The sequence below is a fragment of the Pelophylax lessonae genome, assembly GCF_965119305.1.
Source record: "Pelophylax lessonae genome assembly, chromosome: 7".
In the NCBI taxonomy this organism is placed as follows: domain Eukaryota; kingdom Metazoa; phylum Chordata; class Amphibia; order Anura; family Ranidae; genus Pelophylax; species Pelophylax lessonae.
Genome location: NC_138774.1, coordinates 154755290 through 154781781, shown reverse-complemented (window position 1 = coordinate 154781781; position 26492 = coordinate 154755290). Strand labels below are relative to the sequence as shown.

Here is a 26492-nt window from a genome sequence, read left to right as displayed (position 1 = left end):
CGGCAGGTGTACACCTCTGGCCACTGCCTTTGCAGTTAAAGGGAGTAGCCGTTGAGTGGAGGTAAAAACACTGACTCAACTACAAGGTTTTACCACCCACCAGCCTCACATGTGAATAAGCCCTAATAGCACAGCCTGTCACAGTTCTCAGATCAGCACCACACAAGCAGAAGTGTCTTCAGATCAATGTAACTAGAATCAGTGTCCCTGATTTTCTCATTATCATGCCTATATGTTGACAGACCTTTATTACACTGATAAACTACTTGGAGTGTAAAATGGGGATATTTTGGCTATGTTTAAAATCCGTTTACTGGACACTTTGTATGAGATAATGTACCTCCTTTTGCAAATTAAAATTATATTGGAATATACAAATGAAAAGTTTAGTACCCATATAAATGCACAAGACCAAACAGAGCACATATTTCCAATATGAATCATGGTATTCCTAATATAAACAGAAATGAATAGACTCAACTCCAAAAGCCATCATACATTTAAAGAAAGTGTGATGAAGGCAAGTAGTGTTCATTTTTTTGGTGGGCATGGATTACACAGGTACAGTTTGATATTATCAAATGTTGGCACAGTCCTGGAATTAAATTGGAACTATAGACAAAACCTTTTTTCATTCTGGATAGAGCAAGGGAGGGTTATAACACCTATAGGTTTATTTTTTTACATCAGTGCTCCATTGGGGGATTTACCTTGACTTCCTGTCCCATAAGCCAAATCAGAAAGTGAGAAGAAATCCCTGCAGATTAAGGGAATCTCTCGGAGCCCACAGGTCACCAGAACTAGTGCCCTCATTGGAAGATGTCCCTTCTATTACTTTTTTAGGGACAGGTGTTCTAATCCCTCTCCACTCTATCCAAAACTAAAGAAAAAGTTTTGCCTTTAGTTATACTTCAACTCTACCAAAGTAATAGTTTGTCATCACTATTGTCTACTTTTTCTTTTTGTTTAGGTTCTCCAGGTCTTCCAGGGTCTAAAGGACTTGATGGACCTCCAGGAAACCCTGGAACTCCAGGCCCACCAGGACCAAGGGGTAGGAAACTGCTAGCACTAGGCATGCTAGGTTCTGAACTCCAATATCTGAAAAGATTGGACATACTGTATGTGAAAAAACATTTTTTTATTTTGCCAATTGATTGTGATCAGTTAGATTGGATAAAAAAAGAAATCAATTGGATGCTGTGGGAAAAGATAGATGTTCTACTTGTAGACAAATTCATGCATGATTCTAAGTTTCTTTGTTTTGTAATAATTTTTTTTTTCATCATTCAGTATAAAACACAAATTAATTTTTCAGCAAGTCAATGCAATAAATAAAATGACTAAGAGAAGAGAAGTGTTACTATAGCCATAGCAGCCCATGCAGCTTCAATGGGGTCAGGAGGTGGGATGGAGCCCAATAAGGGAGATTGTTGAGGCAACTATCACAAATCTGTTTGCCTATGCATCTGCTAACACAGATGCATGAACTTATTATTAAGAGTTGAAATGGTTTGCTTTTAATGCTGAACCGGACTCCAGTCTAAGGCTGGCCATACATTATACAACTTTCTTGTACAATTTTTCCTTAGGTTTACAAAAACCATATATGAGGTCAAACCTAAATACTTTCAGTTTGTATGCAGGCCCTTGCACTACATAGTTTAAGGTAAATCTAAAGGAATTTGAATAAGCAAATTGTATAATGTATGGCCAGCTGAAAGAGCTGACAACAGTTGAACAGGATGACTCCTCTGGATCTCTCTATTTACAGGTTCTTTTTTGCTTTCTCTTTGCAATAGGCAGCATTTTCTAATTGTCTTAGCCATGTGGATTTATTGAACCCAGAACTTCTACTGCTAGCCCCTAACCTGTCACTATGAATTAACCCAGTATACCGAATACAGTCTTTCTCATGCTGTTAAAGTGTATTATTCTTTAGCTAAACACCTGATAAAACAGTTGAAATTTTAGTTCTGCAAAGCCAGAGTTGAAAGACGTTTGTATGAAAGGTAAAGAGTATTTACAATTATGTAAGATTATAAAATATTGTGATGATTATTAATATTGTTAATACAACTCGCTGATCTGTAGTAGTGTACTTTAAGAGCTAGTGCTTGTACCACTTTATGCCCATGAAACCTTTAACAACTAGGGTAACGTACTAGGGGCTCTTCATAAATTTGTCTCCCATTCACCTAATATAAAAATAAATTGTGGTGCACTTCTGCTGAATCAAAAAAATTGTTTTTTTCCAATAATGAGTACATTTCCTGGCAGATGAAGACAGCGCACTGACATGCTTCTCCTATAAATGGGCTTGGTCATAGTGGACTTGAAGCTGTAAGGGCTAGGAGAAATTTATACCAACACATATCAAATAAGGGTATTGTTGTCTTCAATTCTAAATGCATAGCTGTTCAAGTGTCTTCAAAAGACATCTTTATTCAAATGCATATCTGTATAAACATATAATATCCAATTCACCTATCTCTTTGTGACATTTTAGATTTAAATATGTGTGGTTATGAATAAATTCCCCTCATCATTTTATAACCTCTCACTATATACTGTATAATCCCAATTAAAACCAATGATGTTTAAAGCGGAACTTACCTGTATATGAGCACCACAAACTGGAAATGCTATTTAAGTCATCTTTAATATTCAAAGCAAACTTACCCATCCTATCCATGTCTCCATGCTTTAAATCACATGGAAAAACATCCATGTCGTTACTTTTAATTATTTTACTTAGTAAAAGCTGAATTTCACTATGTGAGATTCTCCTTCCTCTTCCTAATGGTACTTGGTGGATATGTTCTGAGAGATTCTGAGGGGCATTAAGAACACATTAGAAAGATGAACAGAAGACAAATGAGGGGGCTGTGTACATTGGAATCTTGGCCATATTGAGGGCAATTTGGCTTATTTGGTAACACAAGGGGTCAAATCCATCTGGTGAGTGCAGTGTGTAATTGGAGCACTACGGGTCTCTTGGAGGCATCTCATCGTGGAGCACATAAGTTTGAAGCACATACTTTATATTAAGAACAGTGATGTATTGTCACAGTTAAGACTGCAGGTCACCAGGGAGCCCCATCAAAATTTTGTTATGGGACCTGATGACCTGTATATATGACTTTGTAAAGCTGTGTCCTAATTCTTTTCAGGTACCCTTATAAGCAAATAGTATACTATACATAGGTAAGGTTTTTGCATTATTCATAGCTTAAATGATTTTACTGTGTCATTCTTGTAGGAGACCTTGGACGTCCTGGGCCCCCAGGACCTTCAGGTGAAAAAGGTCAGCCTGGTCAAGATGGAATTCCTGGACCTGCTGGTCTAAAAGGCGAACCAGGTTTGTGACTATCTTGTGATTACATTTTCTTGTATGTCATCAGCTTTCATTAATGTTAATATCTGTGTTTTAGGATTACCGGGTTTTGGATCACCAGGATTGCCGGGACTTCCTGGGAGTCCAGGTACAGTTTTTGCTTTATTCATAGCTTTAGTAGTTTCTCTATATTAAAAAAGCAGATTTATGCTCAGATAACCTTACCTTTCAAACAGCATGAGACAAGTCAGTAGTAAATGATGCACCACCTAACGTAAACAGCCTAAATCTACTATTTTTCGAGGCCTACTTTTTTATCCATTGCTTAGTGTCTTTGTGGAACAGCAGGTACTGTTCTTAGTTAGACCTATTAGCAAACATAGGTGTACGTTTATGAAACTGGGAATTTTTTTCTTAGTTCACTTCTCGGCAGTTCTCAGAGGAAAATTATCTCCTCTGGCACCCTGTTTATGAAGTGGAGAACTTCAGTTCTCAGAGGGAGAACAGAGGAGAAGTTTTTCCTCTGAAAACGGCCGAGATCCATGTAAAAGTGGGTGGGCTACCTGTAATCTCGTGAGATATTGTGAGATTACAGTGCCGCCCAGTTTAAAAAGTGAAACTGAAGATAAAAAGAACATGTAATGACACATCCAGACACATAATAACTAACTAAATATCTATCTAAATATATATCTATATATAGATATATATTTATATATATATATATATATATGCACACATATATGTATTTATACATACATACACATATATGCTGGCAGCACTCATACCTCTATTTCCCAAAGACAACCTCTCGATATCAGGCTGAGCACGTGCACTCAACTTCTTTGGTCGACCATGGCGAGACCTGTTCTGAGTGGAATCTGTTCTTGTATGGTCTTGGCCACCGTGTTGCAGCTCAGTTTCAGGGTCTTGGCAATCTTATTATAGCCTAGGCCATCTTTATGAAGAGCAACAATTCTGTTTTTCAGATCCTCAGAGAGTTCTTTGCCATGAGGTGCCATGTTGAACTTCCAGTGACCAGTATGAGAGAGTGAGAGCGATAACACCAAATTTAACACACCTGCTCCCCATTCATACCTGAGACTTTGAACATTAACGAGTCACATGACACCAGGCAGGGAAAATTGCTAATTGGGCCCAATTTGGACATTTTTACTTAGTGTACTAACTTTTGTTGCCAGCAGTTTAGACAGTAATGGCTGTGTGTTGAGTTATTTTGAGGGGACAGCAAATTTACACTGTTATACAAGCTGTACACTCACTACTTTCCATTGTAGCAAAGTGTCATTTCTTCAGTGTTGTCACATGAAAAGATATAATTTGCATTGTAGTGGTGTAAACTAGGCACATAGAGACAAAGCGTTTTGCTCTTTCATGCAGTGGGACTGCTCTGGAAAAACCACCCATCATAGTCCCACCGCATCGGATGTGAATTTACCCTTTAGTCTGAGTTGTGTGTCATAGTAAGGTTCATAGTTTTGCTAGTTGCGTCCTCACTGTTTAAGTTCTTAATGCATTTATCATTCATAATCTTCATAATTAGCCAAGAATACCTGTAAATGAGTTTTATGTCCATTTTTTCTGTACATAGCACCCATATGATAATTTATCTATGTATGCCTTTTAATTGAAATATATGATTTTTCTTTGTGTATTTGCAGGTGCAAAGGGTGAGCCAGGATTTTCTGGACCTCCCGGATCTCCTGGATTTCCTGGTCAAAAAGGAGACAGTGGTTATCCTGGTAGTCCAGGTAGCTCAGGACCACCAGGACAACCAGGTCTCCCAGGACTTGCCACACCAGGTCCCAAAGGAAATTCTGGACCAGCAGGACCTCCTGGAAGACCAGGTAAATAAATGCTTTATTCACTTTATGTAGATTTTACTTTTGCTGCCAGCTTTTTAGATTCAGAGGTCGACTTTACATACCAAACATGCAATCTAAACATCATATAAAACTGATTCCTCCTCAGTTACTATTGTCTGACAATTTTCTGGACATCAGATTGATAGATTTTTGACAAAAAAATCTATTTCAATCTTTTTATTTAAAAATAATGTTATGTTATATCAAAACATTTTGGATCATTACTACTTACTCTGAAGAACTAATAGCTGGTAGCAAAAAAATGAGCACTGGTTTTCAGCATGATGTCACTGAAATGAGCTAGTGAGCACACAAAATAGCATTGGCACAGTTGGTGGCAACAGAATTTGTATGTTTATGGTCACCAAGTGAGTAAGCATAGGGAGCACGTGTGTCAGCAAAATTCATTGCCTTCTACACTTTGAAATCAAAACCATTGGGGCACTGGGGCATGAGCAAATTTGGACCCCCTGTCTCTGCGAGTTTCATTCCTGCACTTCATCGTCTCCATACCATTGCATTAGATGGCGGAATCCACTGATCATCAGTCTCTCATCTTACATCCTGTATCTGTGAGCAGTGTCTTCATGTGTCTGTGATTTACTTTATACAAGGAGAATATGACAGATGCTACTGATATTAGATCAGATTGGCACCAAATTTGGCCTATTTGTAAGGAAAGACCTCATCTTCCCAACATTATTCAAACAAAAATACAAAATAAGCTGGATCCAAAAAAGAGAGAAGACAGGAAACATGCATACAGTAAGCACACTCATAGCATTGATGTCGTGTGCTAATTGTAGTCAGTTCAGCTATCACTTCATATATAAGCAACCTGGTCATCTGCATTCATACATACCCATCAGTTCAGTGAGAAAGCTCTAGCACAAACCTGCTCTGTCATGCTCTCCTTGTAAGCCTTGTATTTATTGCATGTATTGTGGGAAAGAACCTTTTGGTATTGTGTATTTGTGCATGTGCTAATGTGGATAAAGCAAGCTATTATCAGTGTTTCACATCAGTCAGCAGATCAATCCTTTGTCCTGCAGACCCATAGGGCATATTGTTAAAATGTTGCATGAGCTACACTTCAGGGTGAAGTCAGGCACTTTCCTAACATCAAAATTAGCTCTGTTTACAGAACCTTCAAACAAATTAGAGAAGGAGTTATATAGCTGATAAAAAACCCCCAGAGAGGAATGTTTAGGCAATCTTTCCCATTTCCAATGCTTACAGAAACCATTGCCACAAATATAAATGAAACCCTATAAACCTACTAGTGTATAATAAGTAAACAAAAATCTTTTTTCCAATTGGTCTTCAAAAACACAGTTATTCTCCCATTGGATGCGGCCATCTTGTTTCCTTAACAGCATAGAGATGGTGAAGTCAGTCACACACACACAAGATAGCACAGGTCTTTCTGTGATGGTTATGTGTAACGGTTCTCTGCAAGGTTATATGCCTACATCTGCAGAGAGGAATTAGAGAAAGACTTCACTATTGACCTTTGGAAGGAAAACTTGAAACTTGCATATCAGTAGCAGCACCAGTTTTCTTGGTCTGCATGCTTATTCATGTTTACATGCTTTGAGAATGAATAAATCATTTTATTTAGACTTTAGAGCTGGTGTTTTTACATTTTGTGAATCACTTTTTGAAGAAAATGGGGAGTGGTGTGATCTTAATGAAAATAAGGAAGACCCCTGCCTATAGGGGCCATTAAACACAATGTTCCCCCTGCAGCATCCTCATGTAGTTGTGATATCTTTCAATATTGGACACCTGCAGAGTCTAACACTGACAAACTTTATAAGCTCCTGACTTGGTCTGCCCCAATTTTAGCCAAAGTTGCTCTCTATGAAAGCACTGATAATAGTTTGAGTCCATTGGTACGTTTGGGACTTGCTGCAAGAAAGTTGATATGTAACCAGAATGTGGGATTATTGCTGAAATTTCTAACAATCTTGATGTTTCCCCCTTATACGTCTAATGATCAATATGGAAATGGATATTTGAATTGTGATCTCACTTCCAGGCCCTGAAGGTCAGCCCTTAAATCTGAGAATATTGCATGTAAATGTAGAGTGTTAAATCTCAAGATAATAGCAGGTTTAAAGTATTCCAGGTTACTTTTTTTTTTTTTTTTTTAATCATTATTTTTATAATAATAATATTTATTATTATTATTTATTATGCTAATTATAATAATAGTAATAATAATAATAATACAATTATTACATAAAAAATAATAAAATTACAAGCAGGAGTAACTATCTGGTTAAAGAAGTACCAAGTCAAACCTCAGCTAGTTCAGGCTGTTTTATAAACTGGTGTTAGCTGTTACCTGGCCTGACCCCTGTAAACACAGCTTTGATTGAGCTGTGCCTGTTGTTCAGTGATAGAACAAGGCATACAGAAGCAGGAATGCTGGGTACTGTATATCTTAGTATTACGAGTAATGTTGTGCAGCTATCAAAACAAAAGAGTTTTAAATGAAACCATCTACTTCTGTCAATTGACTGGGTACAAAGTGTGCGTTCCTCTTGAAAATTTAGGTCACCTTGGCAATATCAAATTTGTACAAATGGGTATCATGCCATAGCTGCTCCCTGCTTAGAGTTGTCTAGGCTCCTGTAATTGCTGTAATTAGGTTTTGCAAATTACCTAGTTAATGTCAATTATAAAGCATACTTTTCAACTCACAAAGTACAGTATGTGATTTAGTCAGTGGAACAACATGAGGCATGCAGTTTCTTCTGCAGGCCCTGGAGTTAGACGGCCATACACAGCTGTGACCAAAGCTGTCAGGGAATGTCATTTACCTAACATGTACAACTCTGCAGATTTCAGTAAAAGTCTTTTGACAGCTCAAGGATAATAAAGTCTGACTTAACCTTTTGCACAGATTTATATAGTAAGGCAAGTCTGCATAATAGTCATCCTTATAATCAGTGAAAAGCTCTACTTTGTTTTTGTATGCATTCACAGATTCTTGAAGTATCTATTGTGTTCAAAGGAAAACTTTGGTACTATTCTGTGTCCATGCATAGCTGTATAGTCACCTGTAGCCTAAAGCAGTAATAAACCTAAAAACAAAAAAAAATGTAGTACTGTATATTGCAGCTTACCAGTCCTTAGATGTGGTAGCTGCATTATTTTGCTTTTTTTCAGTTTTTTTTACCCCTTTATTTTGTCTGTAGATCAAGTCCATAACACACAGTGGGGTTGCTTTAATAAACCTGGAGAGTGCAAAATCTGGTGCAGCTCTGCATAGCAACCAATCAGCTTCCAGGTTTTTATTGTCAAAGCTTAAAGTGGAGTTCCAGCCTCAAAATGAAAATTTGACATCCGCTTGCTCTAAGTAACCTGAAAAAGAATTGGATTATCACGATTTTTTTTTTTGCTTTACTTACCTTGTTATTAAAGAAAATATATTTACCTTCCTTCCTTTTCCTCCCTCTTCGGCCACGGCCTGCGCCATCTCTTCCTGCTTGCATTGACTCCTGGGAGCCGAACGTCATCGCTCCCAGGAGTCAATGCGCCTGTACCGGCCCTGCTCGTCACTTCCAGTACAGGCGCGTCATTCCCTGCTAAACAGCTTCTGGGCATGCCCAGAAGCTGTGCAGGGATGACGCGCCAGCACCGGAAGTGACGAGCAGGGCCGGCCGGTGCAGGGCATTCTGAGACTCCGACGTCACCGAAGAGGACATCGAAGAGGACGCTCTGGCTTCAGCTGCCCACACCTGAGATGGCAGTGCTGGACAAGACATTTTCAAGGTAAGTATTTCTTCTAAAAGGTAAGTGAACCCGGGGACAGTTCAGAGGCTATGATTGCTGAAATGCACTAGCCCTGACTGTCCCGGGAGTATTTTTATCGAAAAAAGAATTTTGAGGTCGTAACTCTGCTTTAATTGAACAAGTTGAAGTTAGAAGCTGATTGGTTACCATGCACAGCTGCACCAGCAGACACCTTTGACAGCAGCACTGTCAGTTTGAGGAGTGAGTAGTGTAAGGGCTCGTACACACTATAAGAAAATTGGGCGAGAATTTTCAACCACAGACTTTTCGTACAATTTTTGTATAGTGTGTTCTCAACTTTCGACAGCTGATTCCGACTTTTCGTACGAAAATTCTCGAAGGGACGAACTCCAACATTTTTCTCGTACAGTAACAGAACAAACAGTTTTTGTTTGATGTGTACTGTTTTCATACAATTTTCATACAAGAAAAATCAGAAAAGAAAGACTGCGCATGATCAGAAACAATGAACAACAACAAAAAAAAAGCCTTTGTTGTACGAGAATTTTCGTACGAATTTTCATTCATCGGTTCTGATTTGCTGTGAAACAACGGGGAAAATCAGACGATTGTTTGCTCGATTTTCTTATAGTGTGTACCCCCCTTTAGACTAGCAGATTAAGATGGACTTGACTACCAAATTGAAGACAAACTCCAGCTAAGACTATATAAGCAGTCACAGCAAACAGGAGTTTTCCTTTTGGGATAAAGTTTTTATATTAACTAATAAAATCTCATCATTGTGGGCCCCCCTGTGCAATAAATGAAAAAAGCCTACATTAAATAGTTTTAAAGGAGTTGTAAAGACAGAATCTTTCTTTGCATTAGGATAAAAGCCTTCTGAGTGCAGCAGCCCCACTAATACTTACCCGAGGTCCCTCTCTGTCCAGCGATGTCCACGAGTGTCTCAGCCGTCTGAGATTCTCCCTCCTGTTTGGCTGAGACACAGCAGCAGCACCATTGGCTACTGCTGCTGTCAATCAAAGTCAGCTAGCAAATCAGGGGAGAGAGGGTGCAGGGCTAGGACAGGGTTCTGTGTCTAAATGGACACAGGGAACTGTGACTTGGCTTGGGTGCCCCCATAGCAAGGTGCTTGCTGTGGGGGAAATCAACAGGAGGGAGGGGCCAGGATAACAGATCCCAAAGGAGGGACCTGAGAAGAGGAGGATCTGGGCTGCTTTGTGCAAAACCACTTCACAGAGAAGGTAAGTATAATATGTTTGTTATTTTTATAGGAAAAAAACGAGACTTTACAATTAATTTAACTAATGCAGCCACCACATCTTAGAATTGGTAGGTTGCAATTTAATACATTTTTGTTTTTGGGTTTAATGCCATTTTAAAGGCAGACTGCAGAATTTCGGCAATACTTACTGAGCACAATGGACACTTCAAAAGTCTGTACAGATAGAGCAGAACAAAGTAGGTAGTAAAATCTTATTCAGGTCAATGCTCTCATTTTACCAAATGATTTATTGAAATATTGTTCACTGTGAATGACACTTAGAATTATGTTATGTAATTATTTGAAGTAAAAAAAAATAAATAAATAAATTGAAAATAAACATTTATAAAAAAAAAAAATCAGTTACCCTTTAAACATTTTGCGGATGGCTTTGTGTTTTATGCCTTATGTCAAATCAGTAAGAAGGGTGATGCCTGTGCTTTAAAACATCTAATTTCCTTCCAAATTCATCACAATCTTAAATAAAACTTAGATCAGTGACTTGTCAAATACTAGTGTTCCTATAAAGAAGTGGTAGGCAGCCTTCACATGACTTGGACAATAAGCATAACAGGCGATGTACAGTACATGAATGATTACCATACCCGTGTCAAGATAGCTGACTTGTTTGTACACCAAGATGCATTAGACTAGCCATTATGAATAAATGATGAAGCTCACAATACTTACACTTATATAGAGGAGAACTATGTAATCAGTATATATATAATCTGCATGCATTATTTATACAAAATTTTATGATTCTGTGCCATACATGAGAAGTATTTCCATGTATGTATGAAACTTACATTATAAATAATTTAAGCCTTTTATTTGCTGTGTTGTGAAATCAAAACAGAAGCAAAATCCAAATGTATTATTGTCTTTATATGAATGGATTTTCAAGGTTTCAGTATTTGATATTTAATGCCAGTTAATTTAGTGTATGTTGGCTTTGAAGGCCTCGTAGATATTTTACCCTGTCAAAGAAAGCTTGATGTTCTGGTGATATAAAGCCTTCATATGCTGTCAAGCTCATTCACCAGTTTTTCGAGAGTGTCCTAGCTATTGCAGAATAATAAAACCGAGCCTTAAATGTTACAATACATAATATGCTAAGAAGTAATTGTTTTTAATTTTGTCAAATACTAAACTAAACAGGTTTATTTTGCCAAATAATCTTTGTGAATCCTGTCTTCAATATCATAATTAAAGTGCATGTATAGCCAAAACACGTTTTTAGTTTAAGATTAGAACACTTGTTATATTTTGCCATCCGTGTCCTTGAAGGGGAAATTCACCCTCCCTGTTTGTCCTAGTGACCAGTGTCACCAAGACAGAAATGAGAAAAATTTTATAGTTTTTACTGGAATAGGAGGTAAGAGGGAAAACTTCCAAAGGAACACCTATTTTGGAGAAAACTGTATAAGAGAATTCCCCTCATATTGTAGAGATTTTGTCTCTTTTCCTCTTGCATCCCATAAGAAGAAAACATGGAAGAGAAATTACTACAATGAAACACAAAAATCAAAATATTAAACTAAAAGGAGTTTTAACCCTTCCATATAGCCAAACTAAAAAAAATGTTTGGCTATACATACATTTTAAGAAGATTGGGGCACAGATAATTGTCTTTGATTTCTGTATTTAGACCATTATTATCTTAAAACAAGAGGTCGGGAAACATCTACAGTGTGACAAAAGACAACAAATCTTTTCTGTAGAAAAATTAACAAAGGGTCTGATGTAAATACTAAGTTTTTCTTCCCTACTAGCCAAATACTAATTGTGTCCCAAGCCCATTACATGGAATGGGGAATGAGGACATGTTGCAAAGATATCACAGGGGTTCATTTACTAATTACTTATTGGACAGTGCAAAATCTGGTGCAGCTGTGCATGGTAACCAATTAGCTTCTAACTTCAGCTTGTTTATTTAAGCTTTAACAAAAAAAAAAAATAATAATAATCTCAAAAACAAAACTGGAAGCTTATTGGTTTCAATGCAGAGCTACACCAGATTTTGCACTTTCCAGTTATAGTAAATCAACCCCACAGTGACAAAAATACAGTCTCTGCACTTTCTTTTTGATCATCTAAAAGAAAGTGCAGATAAGTGTGGTAATCTGTATTTATCACGGTGGAAGGTTTAACTTTAGAACAGTTATGTATGGGGGCTTCTTATAAACTGTTAGTCCTTGTTCAGTCTTTGGGACCCAGTTGCACCACGTGTGGAAGTTGTGTGCCTTTCTCCTATGGTAGGGGGGTATGTTTGATCTCGGGAAAGCTGTAGTTTATGTCTGCCTCCGTCCCTGTATATCTGGAGTAGGGGGTTTCTTTGGTGCCTCAGGTCAAGTTATGGGACTTTTTCGGCAAGTGATTAATACACAATTGTATATGTAAAATCTACGATGATTTATTATATAAACGTATATTCAATAAAAATTATAACAGACAGTCATAATGTGTATAGGTGTTGGGTTATAGACCCAAGGTGCATAGAGGAAAAGTAAGTTCGGAAACAGGTTTCCGTGACATTTGGGGAAAATAAGGTGACTTTTTTTGGATATGATTCTCTGTTCTTCCAGGCTTGCTTGCTTGGAACTGTATTCACAGAGGTCTTCCAAAATTTATCCAAAATAGGAAAAACAGGATAAATTTTGGAAGACCTCTGTGAATACAGTTCCAAGCAAGCATATCCAAAAAAAGTCACCTTATTTTCACCAATGTCACGGAAACCTGTTTCCGAACTTACTTTTCCTCTATGCACCTTGGGTCTATAACCCAACACCTATACACACTATGACTGTCTGTTATAATTTTTATTGAATATACGTTTATATAATAAATCATACTAGATTTTACATATACAATTGTGTATTAATCACTTGCCTACAAAGTCCCATAACTTGGCCTGAGGCACCGAAGAAACCCCCTACTTCTTTCTCTTATGGTAGCTGTGTGCATGATTGCCCACAATATAATAATTAAACAAATGGTAAATAACTTTACCAAGAATATCACATTCTCATTACTGTATGTGTTTATTTCATGTAATTATAGTGTTCAATATATGATTTTTCTATTTTATTTCACATGCCATACTTTATATTTTTCTTAACATTTGCATACCAACCAAGCTGTCCATCAAAAAAACAGTGGTACAATGGCCCTTAATATTTCTTTACCTCCCTCAAGGGTGCTGACCTTATGAAATACCTAAAGTTTTCAATGGGTCTTCCATGTTTAGGTATCCAACTAACATCCTTGATCAACACTCTTTACCCTCCACTCTTTCATTAACTTTGGGAATATCGTCGACGATAGGTAGACTATCCCTTATCTTGGTTTGGCAGAATCAACTCTATTAAAACTACATTTCTACCCAGGAAACTTTATTATTTTAGAACCTTGCCAATTGCTGTCCCAAGGGGAGATCTACAACGTTTACAATCAGAAGTCCTTTGCTTTATTTGGGGCAATAAAAAACCCAGATTGAACTAATTCACGTTGTATGTTTCAAACCCGAGTGGTGGGCTTGGCTTAACTAATTTACAGGCTATTATCAAGCTGCTCAAATAATTCAGCTTTCCCACACAACGACCAAAGTATCTACACCCCTCTGGGTCTCTATTGAAGCTTTCTCATGCCACCCTTTTGCCATTGGTTCTCTAATGTGGCTTCCTAACTGTCTTCACCCCCCCCATTTTATGTCCTACCCTGTCTCATTCACTAATGGTTTGGGATAGAGTAAAGCTTCGAAAACCCCTGTCATCTCCACATACCCCGCTGGCCCTCTTGTTCTGCAACACCAAGTTCTCCCCTGCACTGACTCGGATACCATTTCTATGGGGCTTAACAAGGGGCTTTTTAGGATAGGTGACCACCTAAATAGGGATCAACCATACTCCTTACAATATTTTAAAGATACTTTGCAAAAGCCCGCTAGTTAAACCTTTCGGTACAATCATCTTATCTTTTTTACACAATCTAAATTTAGGTTGCTAGAGGGAACCCTTACACTTACAAATTTTGTTAAACGAAAGGCCTCCTATGGGGATGGGTATCTACAATATACGCCACTCTTACTGACCCAACTACTAAGCTCCCTTATATGAATCAATGGGAAAGGGACTTGAATACCACTTTTACATTTTATGACTGGCAAGATATTGCCAATGCTTTACCCAAAGTATCTATTAACACAGCACTAATTGGTCCCGACCAGAGTTGTGAGGATGCACCCATCTGCATCCCCCACTTGCTTTAGGCGTTGTGGCCAGATGGGTACAATGTGACATGTTTTGGTGGCAGTGCCCTGTAGTTACCAGATTTTGGATTTAAATATTTAATTTGATACATTTAGTGACAGGGGTTATTATCCGTAGATCCCCAGAACCAGTGCTTTTTCAAAACTTCCTGATGAGGTTCCTGATAAAAAATCGATAAAACCTATTACATATATATTTTTAGAAGCTAGAATAACTAATAATAAATATTGGAAGAAGTCGATGGTTCCCCTTGAAGAATAAACCTAACTGAATCATGGTTAATGATAGGATTACCTGTATTCTTTGCAACTCTACTAAGAAATTTGATGCGACATGGGATCCATGGATATAATACTTTCTGTAACTTAATGAATTTCTGGCTGGCCCTCTTTTTCCTTTTACCTCCATTTCTTCCTTCCTTCCTTCCTTCCCTCCTTCCTTCCTTCCTTCCTTCCTTTCCCTTTCCTTGATCTACTCCCTTTTTTTCTCCTTTTCTTTCTTACAATTTATTTTTTTGTCTGATTTCTTAAATAAGTGCAAGATGTTCTGATAGAACAAATAGTTCTATGCTGATGATACTCATAGGAATGTACATTGGGGATTCCTCTTACTGATCTCCCCCCCCCCCCCTCCTCTCCCCTCCCTATTCCCTTGTTACCTGCCCCAATCTCTTTTCCCCGTTACATAGCCATTACCAGTATCACATATCGAAATGGCTCGATGGAATATTGCACAGTCAGTCCCTAGTGGATTGGATATGTATTCCTTGACCCTATTGATAATAACTCATATCTTATTATACTGTTCTGTTATCTCTACTGGTATTCCTACCAAGATTGTTTATTGTTGAGATCTCCCTGATTAATATTAGGAGGTCTTATGCCTATGAATATTTTGAGGGGAAAAAACTCTGGTATGACATTGTTTTATGACTTCAATGAAAAATATTGAAATATAAAAAAAATAAAGGCATATAGGACAAACTATAGTTGCCAGGTGTACTTACAATAATTTCCTTTTATTCACATGGTTTAAACCTGTGGTCTCCAAACTGCAGCCCTGGGGACTGGATGCAGCCCTTTGCTCACCATTATCCGGGCCTTTTAGCACTATTCTTTCCACTGATGCAATACACTAATTCTCCCACTGACGCCAACAATGGGGCATAATTCTTCCTACTGACATCAACAACAAGGCACTATTTCTGCTATTGACACCAAAGAAATGGCACAATTTCACATACGATACCAATGATGGAGATATATTCCTCCCACTTACACCAATAATGGGGCACTATTCTTCCCACTGATACCAATGATGGGTTATTATTCCTCCAACTGACACCAACAAAGGGGTACTATTCCTCCCATAGACACCAACAATGGGGCACTATTCCACCCACTGATACCAATGATGGAACACTTTTCTTTCCACTGATACCAATGGTGGACACTATTCCTTCTCCTTACACCAAGATGGGGCACTATTCCTTCAACTGATACCAATGATGGGCAGTATTCCTCCCATGATATCAAAGATACATTGTTTACTCCCACTAATGTCAAGACCATTTCTACTCCCAATGGCCACTGTCAGGCCCCCCTAAAGTCTGAAAGACAGTAAACTGGCCTTTTGTTTAGAAAGTTTGGAGATCCCTGGCATAAACTATTGCTACAATTGTTTTTAATGATCCCATCACCACAGAGTGAAAAGTAAATAAGGCCCAAAGGCCCATGATGTAGAAGAATATACATAAACCTTTTCGGCAGCCCTTTTATTTAAACTCATCTACTTTGCTGGGCATTCAGCACTTCCTGTTGTGTTATTTACCTGTTCCTGATGCCATGTTTCCTCCCAAATTTTCAGTGTGTGCAGTGGGGGAGCATGTGTTTGAAAGATTCAGAATTTTTCAATACCTGAAGCAGTAACCAATCAGCAAAGTGGCAGAGTTTGAAGTTATGGGCTTCCAGAAAGGTAGGCATAAGCATGCACAGGGGGTGTACCAGATGTGCCTGGGCACACCCTAATCACCCTGTGCACATTTGTGTATCCGAGGGCTAAGTAGTGCCGACTGTCTCCCTTGGTCTTCCTCCCCCTCAGCACTGTAGGCAGTGGGGAAGCCAGAGGAGAGGCAACTGTGCTATGGGCTGTCTTCTACCTCCCACCCCACCAGCACTGCTGTGCTTACACTTTCCTCTACACATCTTGCCACTCCCGCTGCACAGAGAGAGTGCAGCAGCAGGCGGCAATGTGTCTGTGTGAGCCCACTTACCCTCTCTCTTCTGCATCCACCACTCAGCAGCAGGAAGAGACACAGGACTGCAGCAAAGAACGCTGGGAAGTGTTGTTAAGGGATAGGGCCTAGAGCCAGAAATGACAGTCCTCCCCCCCCCCCCCCCCGTTACGGACGGCAGAGGAGAAAGAGCTGGTCCTGCTCCTTCTCCTCCCACCCTCTCCTCCTGTATCTGACCCACCCACACTCTCCGGCAATGTTTTGCCTCAAAAAAGGAGATGTGTGGGTGGGTAGTTTGAAGCCCAGCAGCCAGAAGAGGAAAGGTGCAGCCTGCCGATTCCTCCATCCATCCACTGCGGACTTCTTTCTTTCTTTCTTCATAATAAATACAAAATTATTATAATAAATACCTTCATTGCATGGGTTAACCACATACAGTTTTTAGAATATAATATTTTCCACAATAGTAATCTGGTAATATAATGCAGTGCTATTATATTTTTCAATGTTAGGTTAAAGGAAAGTTGAAAACTGAAGGATGCTCACATAATATGAAAGCAAATATTTTTGTATCTCATTACTTCAAGTAGAGATATACAAATAATTAATATTTTAAAAATAAGCACTGTGTGCATAAATTTAGCCTATTCACTGCTGACATTACTGAAGAGCAAACCTGAAAAGCTACGCTCGTATTCGTGTCTAAAATTGCCCTATATGCCATAAAAATGCAGTAAGTGTTAAAGTTTGTTCTACAAGGTGCAGGTGTTATGAGTAACCAGTATTTTTTTCTGTGACATGCTTTTGCTCCTTCCTATATTTGGAACAAGGAGCAATAGCATGTACTATATACATATTCAAACTTTCATTACCAATGACTGTCCTGTAGACTTTGACATCTGCTCTTTTTTCCTGTTTCATAGACCTCAACTGTTAAGATTGTCTATTTTTTGGTATCTGCTTCCTAGTTATTACTAATCTTAAGGAGTTACCTCCTGGTAAAAGTGGAGAACTAATGGAGTATGTTAATTCCTTTCAATTTTTTTAAAGCTATATTTGTAGATCTCTTGGCTTCTATGTAAAATGTAGTGCTCTAAAACATGTTCATTTTATAGCATCCAATATGTACACAAATATCTTACAGAATTTAACAGATGTAGAGTTAATGTAGAAAGATTTTTATCTATCATCTATTGAGAAGGAAAGTTTTATAATAATTATACAACATAGGGTTTACCCTTTGCCTACAGGAGAATTGAACACTAGACACATAGAAAAACTGAAGGCCAACTCTTAGAGGCCATACCTTCCCCTTCTTCACACCTGCTCAGTTTTGCTAAGTGTTCTTAGGAGTTCATAAGTGTTTTTCAGATGTCTCTTTCTTTTCTTCTATATTGTGTACTCAAACCAACGGCTTCTAGTATATTCAGACAGCAGTGACACCCCATTAGCACAGGACTCCACTTTTTAGGTCAGGCAAGTATGTCTGGGGATTCTTTGCAGTTGTTGGAACCAGAGTTGGGCAGTTCTCCTCCCTCCTCCAATATCTGAATTGTGGATGGCTTGCAGGCTTGCATTGTAGAAGATTTTAGTTTTCCTCCTTTCTTTTGTTCACAGACAATGTTTAATCTCAGGCTGCATGTTTTAGAAAGCTAATGTATCTGGCTGGGCTGTATATGAAGGGAATATACATTTCTCCTTCTCTGCTGTTTTCCCTATTTTCGGTATATGAGTTTTCATGCTGCGCATTGTAATTTAAAGGTATTGTTTACTTTGAAATGTTTTCATTGTTTTAACTAGGTATCAGTATAGTCATATACCCTGTGCTGATTTTTTCCTTACCTTGTAATGATGGGCTCAAATGTTGTGGCTTCAGCTTGTAGTGTCAAAGCTGATTGATTCCCCTATGTCTATGTATTGGGTCAGCTAGCTGGTATCTAAGCACCAAGAGCACAGGATAACTTCCTGCTTGCCTTACTATGCCCTCCGTGTTGCTCAAATATGGGAGTGCTATGCTATGAAATGAAGGACTGCATGAGTGAGCTCTCTGTGTGACTGTGAATGTTCTGCCTGCTTATGTCTGTGTCAGATCTTATTATTATATAGCTCTCACCGGCACAAGCCCTTGACTGAGAAACCCAGGCATTGCAGCATATGTAGTTTTTTTACAGGAAATGTCAGGTCCCACACTATAGACAAAAGTCATGCATTACTGTGCAGTGCTGTGCTGCATGCCTCATGTTTCAGCACAAACTGAAATTGCTGACACAGGAATGTAAAGATTTACTCTACTATAGGCTGTGCTGTAAAGGGCAACACATTACACCATCAAACTACATGATCAAGGAACATCTTATGCAGGTGAAAAACAAGGTGGATGTAGGAATGTTTACCATGCCGTTAAATATGCCCATCTTTTTTTTACTCATCCTGCCCTATACTTTCTGTTTTGGCTGCTAGGCACCAATTTTTACCCAACTGCACTGATTTTTACCCAACTGTAAATTTTAAAAATTCTTGTTGTTATTTCTTCTTAGCTGGGACTTGTGACGCAGTAGAGAAGGAACATGCACACTAGCCACTTCCTTTTTTGTTATTTCTGCTAAGTGATTCTGTGAGGGAGTTTTCTCCACACACTCTGCAACACTACAAAATAAGAAACAGCATTTGTCACATCTCTGGTAAGCCGACTGTTTTGTTCTGCTCCCACGTCAAAGAAGCCAGAGGATTTCCAGTCACTACTTAGCAACCAGCCAGCCACCAATCAAATAAACCTGTCTAACAGTATGCATTAAAAACAGGGGTTTAGTTGCACATATTGGCAAATACATGTGTAAGCTGCAGGCCCCGGCAAGGCACCCTGATATCTGCAGACCCTAACTCTACCTTTAAAGAGTCTCCACAGTGGGAGCACATGTGTTCCTCCAGTATTACAGATAAAACCAGCTTTTTGAGGGCATTTATAATGCTGATTCGGCCCTCAATAAAGTTGAGTTTGAAACCCTTGGCTTAAGGGATTCCACTGACAGGAAATGCAATTATTAATTGCATTGACTAGATGACTTTTCTGCCTGATTCGGCACTGGATGACAGCTAGGTAAGATCCATTCTTCTGTCCACATCCACAAGGCGCTCTGACTTACCCCCCTTGGCAAACCAAGGGACCCAAGCCTGCAGATAGATCTACTGTAGGTATTTTGGAAGCTTGCGTAACTGACACATGGGTGCTTCTTGCTAATCTTTTACAGATTCATACTTTTACAAGGGGTTATACATGTTGCCTACCCTGTTAGATCTCTACTCCATCTGTGGGTTTACAAATTGGTATTGTCAAAATTGTGAAAAGAGCTCCTTTTGAACCTATTCATAACATCTTCTTGACCTTACTATTCTATAAGGTATCCTTTCTTATGGCCATCATTTTGGTCCGAAGGGTTTCAGAGTTATCAGCATTGTCCTGAATGTAGCCCTGTTTGATCTTGCATATTGACAAGGTTGTTTTGAGATCATCCATCCTAATGAGGATTACCTCATTAGGATACCAAGGAGATCTCTTTCAGTTGCCGAGATGTGGTGAGGACCACCAGGGCTTACCTTGTTTGGTATTCCACAAGGTCCTAACAGAGTTGCTCCAACTCCCAGTTCCACTAATTCTAAGTGGATTTCACAGGTTGCTGTGCAAGCCTGTGAATTAGGAGGTAAAATGCCTTAGTAAATCCCATTACCCTAGTGCAAACTCTCACTGGCTTTTTGTTATTTAGGCCTTTGTGTCTATAGACTGTGTCCTGATATTGTGTATATATGTTCTGTAAGTTCTTTAAGGTTCATGTGTCTGCCTCAACAGATGCTAGTTTTGGTCAAAATGGTCTGTCAGTGGTTATTTTTTTTTTCGTTGGGCTGCTTCACCTGTGTTTGTTTAGGTATGCCCATCCATCTGTTTGTTCTGCTTTTGAACATCCCTAGTTTGTTTAATTATCATAAAGCTGTGCCCCCTAAAGAACGATACAGAAAATAGTATTTAGTTACTCACCAGTTTATGAGTTTATAGGGGTATACAGCTACCTATCTTCATATACTATATTTCTGTTATTGAACTGCTTGCTAAAACTGCTACAACATGTATGAGATAGAAAGTGGTATAAGTGTCAAAATCTCCTGTATTCAAGAGTATAACCCTGGGTTGCCTAATTATCATCAAGTTGTGTCCTTCAACAAACTCAGAGAAAATGTTTTTTCAGTGAATCCAAAAAATCCAATTTTTACATACTGTGTGCTTCAGATTATGATCAGTAGAGTTGAAGCCCTCCTCACCCATTGCTGTTGGGTTCATTGAAATCTATAATTGGCACTCCTTGTGCATGTACATTTGACTGTTTTGCAGGCAGTGTAAAACATTAGACTATACAGGTTTTAAATAACCTCTTAGAAGGCTGTCAACAACACCTCTTTGAAAGTATGCCTCTGTCTTCTATTAACTACTTTCTAAATATGCTTCTAAAATGAGGTGAAGATAGCCAAGGGCCGTGGGTCATACAGTGGTTAATACCTCTCCTCTACTCTTGCTACTTTAATGCAGGAAAAAAAGGGAGCTGTGAAACCTCAAGCAGTCATTTTTTTAAACTCTTGTGCTCTGTGTCACAAAGCAAGAAAAGGTTATTTTCAACTATTAATCTATTTTTTAATAAGCTAAGGGAAAAAGAAAACCCATTTTGTTTACTTTTAACTGCTATTTATTGGATATAAAACAAGTATATTTTATGTGCAAAATAGAAAGCAACGCCATGGACATTGTGTATACAGTATGAACAAGGAGAAAGTTCCTTTGTTGATCATATAAATAGGAATTTAATGTAATTTTGTCTGGAACAAATTACAAATTGAATGCTTTCACATAACCTGTAGTTCCAGCAATTCTTTTTTGTTAGAATGAGGAAGCATTACAACATCTGCCAGTTTTATAATGCTGCTTTAGGAGGAGGAGAATCGAGGAGATTTCCTTTTATTTCTTGTCCAGCCAACAAAGGATCAGTAAGTTGGGAGTGAGTAAAAATCCCCCTATAGAAACAGAAACAATAGGAAAAACCTAACAGAGGTTCTAACCCTTCTATATAATATCAAACATTAAAATAAAATAAAAAAACTTTATGTATAGAGTTCCTATTTGCTTTCCTCAAATTTGTATACACGTAGCCTTCTGCCAATTAATTGCAGAGTCACTGGCTGGTTGAAAACAATGGTTGAAATACAATGCATCTGTAGCTCAGGAGGATCTGCAGTTACCAGGTTGTCCTCCTCCTCCTTTTGGGCTTAAATCTGTATATTATATATATACAATAGGTTTGAGTCACTAGTTAAATCTGTTATCAAACATTTCTTCAATTGTGTTATGATAAAATATGTAATGTATTATAAACTATTCACTGACATAGTGTTTATTGAGTTGACCTTATTAATGCATTACTGATAGGGCAGACACAATGCAAGGTATCCATTATTTATGTCACGCTGTACAAAGTACATTGTGACATTGGTCCAGGCTGGTGCTGGTGCCAGCATTTTCCCTTCATCTTAGATAAACTAGATATCTTTCAAAAGAAACATAGTGCAAAAAACTGTGCTCCTTTCAACAAAATGTGTGCATGTTCAATCAAATAAACATGCCACACAATATGACCAATTATCAAGTTAGAAAAAACACTAGCTTAGCAATTCCATCAGTTAGAGGATAAGTACTATCCTATAGCTATTTATATTGCTTAGTATAGATACAAGAAGAGCTGGATAAAATGACCTGTGTTTTATATATTAAAAAATTAACACATGTCTTAACCTCCCTAGCGGTATTCCCGAGTGTGGTTTGGGGTTAAATTTCAGTGCCAAAAGCGGTAACCCCGAGCCACACTCGGGGTGCCGCCAGGGAGATCGCTGGATCCTGTAAGAGAGGGTACTCACCTTGTGCCCGGGATCCAGCGATGTATCCCGGCAGTGTGCGGCAGCCGGATCTTCCTCCCGATGCTCTGTGTGCCCCGGCTTCCGTCTCCTGCGACGTGACGCTCGCAGATGGGTGGAACCAGCGGCAAATTCAAACAGTAAAACACACCAAACACACTGATACATTACGAAATAAAATAAATTCACATTAGTTTGCCCCCTAGTGCCCTTTCCTGCATTTTTACTGTACTTTTTTTGTATATATATATATATATATATATATATATATATATATATATATACGTATATATATATATATATATATATATATATATACGTATATATATATATATACACATATATATATATATATATATATATACACACACATATATATAAATATAATATAATATATGTATATGTGTATATATATATATATATATATACATACATACATACTTTAACTTATTTATAGTTATTTATTATATTATAATTTATGATTTTGTGTTTCAAACTTTATCATACTCGAGATATTATAAAGAAGAACGCACAGTAAAAAAAAAATCATATGTAAATAGTTGGTTTGGGCTGCTCGTTCTTAAGAATTACATGTAAAATAATAGTACCGCTTTCAGCACCTAAAATTGGAAAGAATCATACCGCCAGGGAAGTTAAAAGGCAAATCATATATTATAACATTGTGTACATGTCCTCTTTGAATACCTTACCATGGTTTAGTCTGTCTTTGCAGCCACTACTCTCTGGGTTAGGCTGAAGGTGGTAATCTGTCCTTAATTGTTTAATGTACCTTAGGAGTGAATGGAGAAAATACTGGTGGGAGCACATTTATAATGACTATAGAAGCAAGAGCAGCAGTAGAGGAAGAAAATTCAGTGCTGCCCCTGACAGTTTAAGGGTTAGATTTGCATGATTACAGATTCCCCCCAATAGACTGCCCAGCATGTCCACATAGCTTCTTTACCAGAATGTCAAAATTACCATGACCATCACTACCAGACCTATTAGGTACCAGCATGACTTCAAAAGAAGTCAGTATCTAGATTTTTCTTTTTCTGTAGATAGCTAGGAACAGAACAGAATATTAAGAAGAAAAGGAAATAATAAGTATTTTACATATTTATGTAAGCAAAAACTAGTGTTTTTTTTGGTGCATTCAAAATTTGAATTGGCAGATCAATTACTGACCTTAAAGTGGATGTAAACCCCATTCATGAAATTTGACCTGGGCACATATATCTGTAGTGTTTACTTATCTCTCTCTCCAAAGCTCTAGGTCTGCTGCTCCGGTCCTCTGTTATCAGCATGGTAACTTCTGACAAGTTCTCTGAAACAGGAGATAAAAAACAGCTGGAAATTTGTGTCCCAGTAGGTGCATAGAGTTAGATTAGCAGAGAGCTGATTTATTCACAGCACAGCTCTGCATGTTTCTTCCTTCCTCTGACTATGTGGAGGGGGGTTCACTTAACTGGGTATATGTGAGGGTTTACATCCACTTTAAGTCCCCACTTTGATTTCATGTTCAGTAATGTAGATCATTCTTTTTCAATTGCTTTTTTGTTTTTCCAGTCCAATAGTCCTATCAATTGGTTCCCATACCCCAGAGGAGGTATAGATTCCTCCTGGGTAAAAATCCCTAGTTTAGACCCTATGCCCTAAACAGGTGTTTTCTAAATCCAGTTCTCAAGAACTGCTAACAGGTAATGTGTCTAAACTTACAGGCAGTGGCGTACAAACAGGGGGGCGGGGGTTTCCACACATTGGGGGGCGTCAGGGAGCACCAGGGTGACACCCGCCAGAGGGTGACACTCAGGTCCGGCTGCTAAGCTCACTAACACAGGAGAGTGGAGCAGGGGGTAGTGAGGCACAACGGGAGAGAGAGAAACAGCAGCACTGAATAAACTGCAGGAACTGCCGGAGTTAACTTTCTAAGTTATGGAGCAGGTGATTGGTTGCTAGGACCCCCTAGCAACCAATCACCTGCTGTTAACTTAAAAAGTTAACTCCGGCAGATCCCACTGTTTATTCAGCACTGCTGTTTCTCTCTCTCCCATTCTGCTTCAGTGCCTCCTGCTTCGCCCTCCTGTGTCTCCCGCCCTGCATGCTCTAAAAGGGTAGGAAGAGGGAGAGCTGGGAGTGGCTGTGTAATGTAAAGGGTTCCATCGGGGGGCTGTATAATTTAAAGGGGTCCATGGGGGGGGGTTGGCTGTGTAATGTTAAGGTATCCATGGGGGGCTGTGTAATTTAAAGGGGTCCATGGGGGGTTAGCAGTGCAATGTAAAGGGGTCCATGGGGGGGCTGTGTAATGTAAAAGGGTTCAGAGGTGTGGGGGGAGCTGTGTAATGTAAAAGGATCCATGGGGGCTGTGTAAAGTAAAGGGACCCATGGGGGGGTTGCGTAATGTAAAGGGGTCCATTGGGTGCTGTGTAATGTAAATGGGTCCACGGGGGGCTGTGTAATGTAAAGGGGCCCATGGAGGGGCTGTGTAATGTAAAAGTGTTCAGAGGTGTGGGGGGAGCTGTGTAATGTAAAGGGGTCCAGAGTTGTGGGGGGGGGGGCTGTTTAATGTAAAAGGGTCGATAGGTGTGGGGGGGGGGGCTGTGTAATGTAAAGGGGTCCAGAGGTGCGGGGGCTGTGTAATGTAAAGGGGTACAGAGGTATGGGGGCTGTGTAATGTGAAGGGTTCCAGAGGTAGGGGGGCTGTGTAATGTGAAGGGGTCCAGAAGTATGGGGGCTATGTAATGTAAAGGAGTCCAGAGGTATGGGGGCTGTGTAATGTGAAGGGGTCCAGAAGTACGTGGGCTTTGTAATGTATAGCGGTGCAGAGGTACGGGGGCTGTGCAATGTAAAGGGGGGTCTTCCTACATTTTACCCACAGTTATAGCTGCAGTCCTATAGACTTCTATTAGGTTGCGCGTTTTTTTTCTTTTTGCATTTTCTAAAAGCGCACCAAAAGTCCCGCATGCTGCATTTTTGGCGCACTTTCAGAAAACAGGAAAATATTTTTTTTTGGGGGGGGGGGGGTGACACCATTGTTTACTGCACCATGTGACACCAGCCCTAGTGACGCCACTGGCAGTAGCACATAGTAAGTGTGCCACTGCCAGTTACATGTATTTCTGTCTGGTGCCTCTGGTCAGTCGGTGCTGTTTTTGCAGAGGAGGAGGGACCTGGCCGCTGGGGGGAGCAGAGGAAAGAGGATTCTTTCGAGTCTTGGGCCACAGTGAAGCAGAGCCGCTACACGCGACGTCACTTGATGACATGTCGATGTGTGGTGTGTTGCTTGCCCATCTGGGGGAAGGGGGTGCCAGATATAGGATCCGCCCCGGGTGCCAAATGCTCGAGGTACGCCATGCTTACAGACACATGCATAGTTTTGACAAAGATTACCACATTTCATTTCAAGTGTCACCTGCGACTTTGTTGAAGAAATCATGAAAAACCTGACCTGTTATTTGTCCCTCTGTACTGCTTTGGGGATCGCTGCTGCAAGTGATTTGCCATCCCTATTGGTCCATAGTTCATTATTTAGCTGATTTAACATATAGTGTACTCTTTGTTATAGACTTATAGACTCATTCTTTTCAGTTCTAATCCATTATCACGGCTGACATACTGGGAGCCAGATGTTTAGGTTGGGTACACTGTTAAGTGGTAACAAACGGCCCATCCTGTCCTAGACCAGCCCACTAGGATATTAAACACCTGAACTCTTCTGAAAATGCCTAATTTGCCAGATTGCTAGCCCAAGCTGGTGCTTCTGTTCAAAGCAGTTGTCTCTAAACTGTGG

The 26492-nt window shown here is 39.1% G+C and overlaps 1 protein-coding gene across 2 annotated transcripts in view; it reads left to right on the top strand.

The window, feature by feature from the left end:
- Window positions 1-26492, top strand: part of COL4A5 (collagen type IV alpha 5 chain) — a 245222-nt gene that overhangs the window by 180260 nt on the left and 38470 nt on the right. For both annotated transcript variants that reach the window (XM_082264454.1, XM_082264453.1), the window contains 4 exons: window positions 971-1051; window positions 3260-3358; window positions 3432-3482; window positions 5017-5202. In XM_082264454.1, coding sequence (XP_082120580.1) covers window positions 971-1051; window positions 3260-3358; window positions 3432-3482; window positions 5017-5202 — 417 coding nt within the window. The remainder of the gene's footprint in view (window positions 1-970; window positions 1052-3259; window positions 3359-3431; window positions 3483-5016; window positions 5203-26492) is intronic.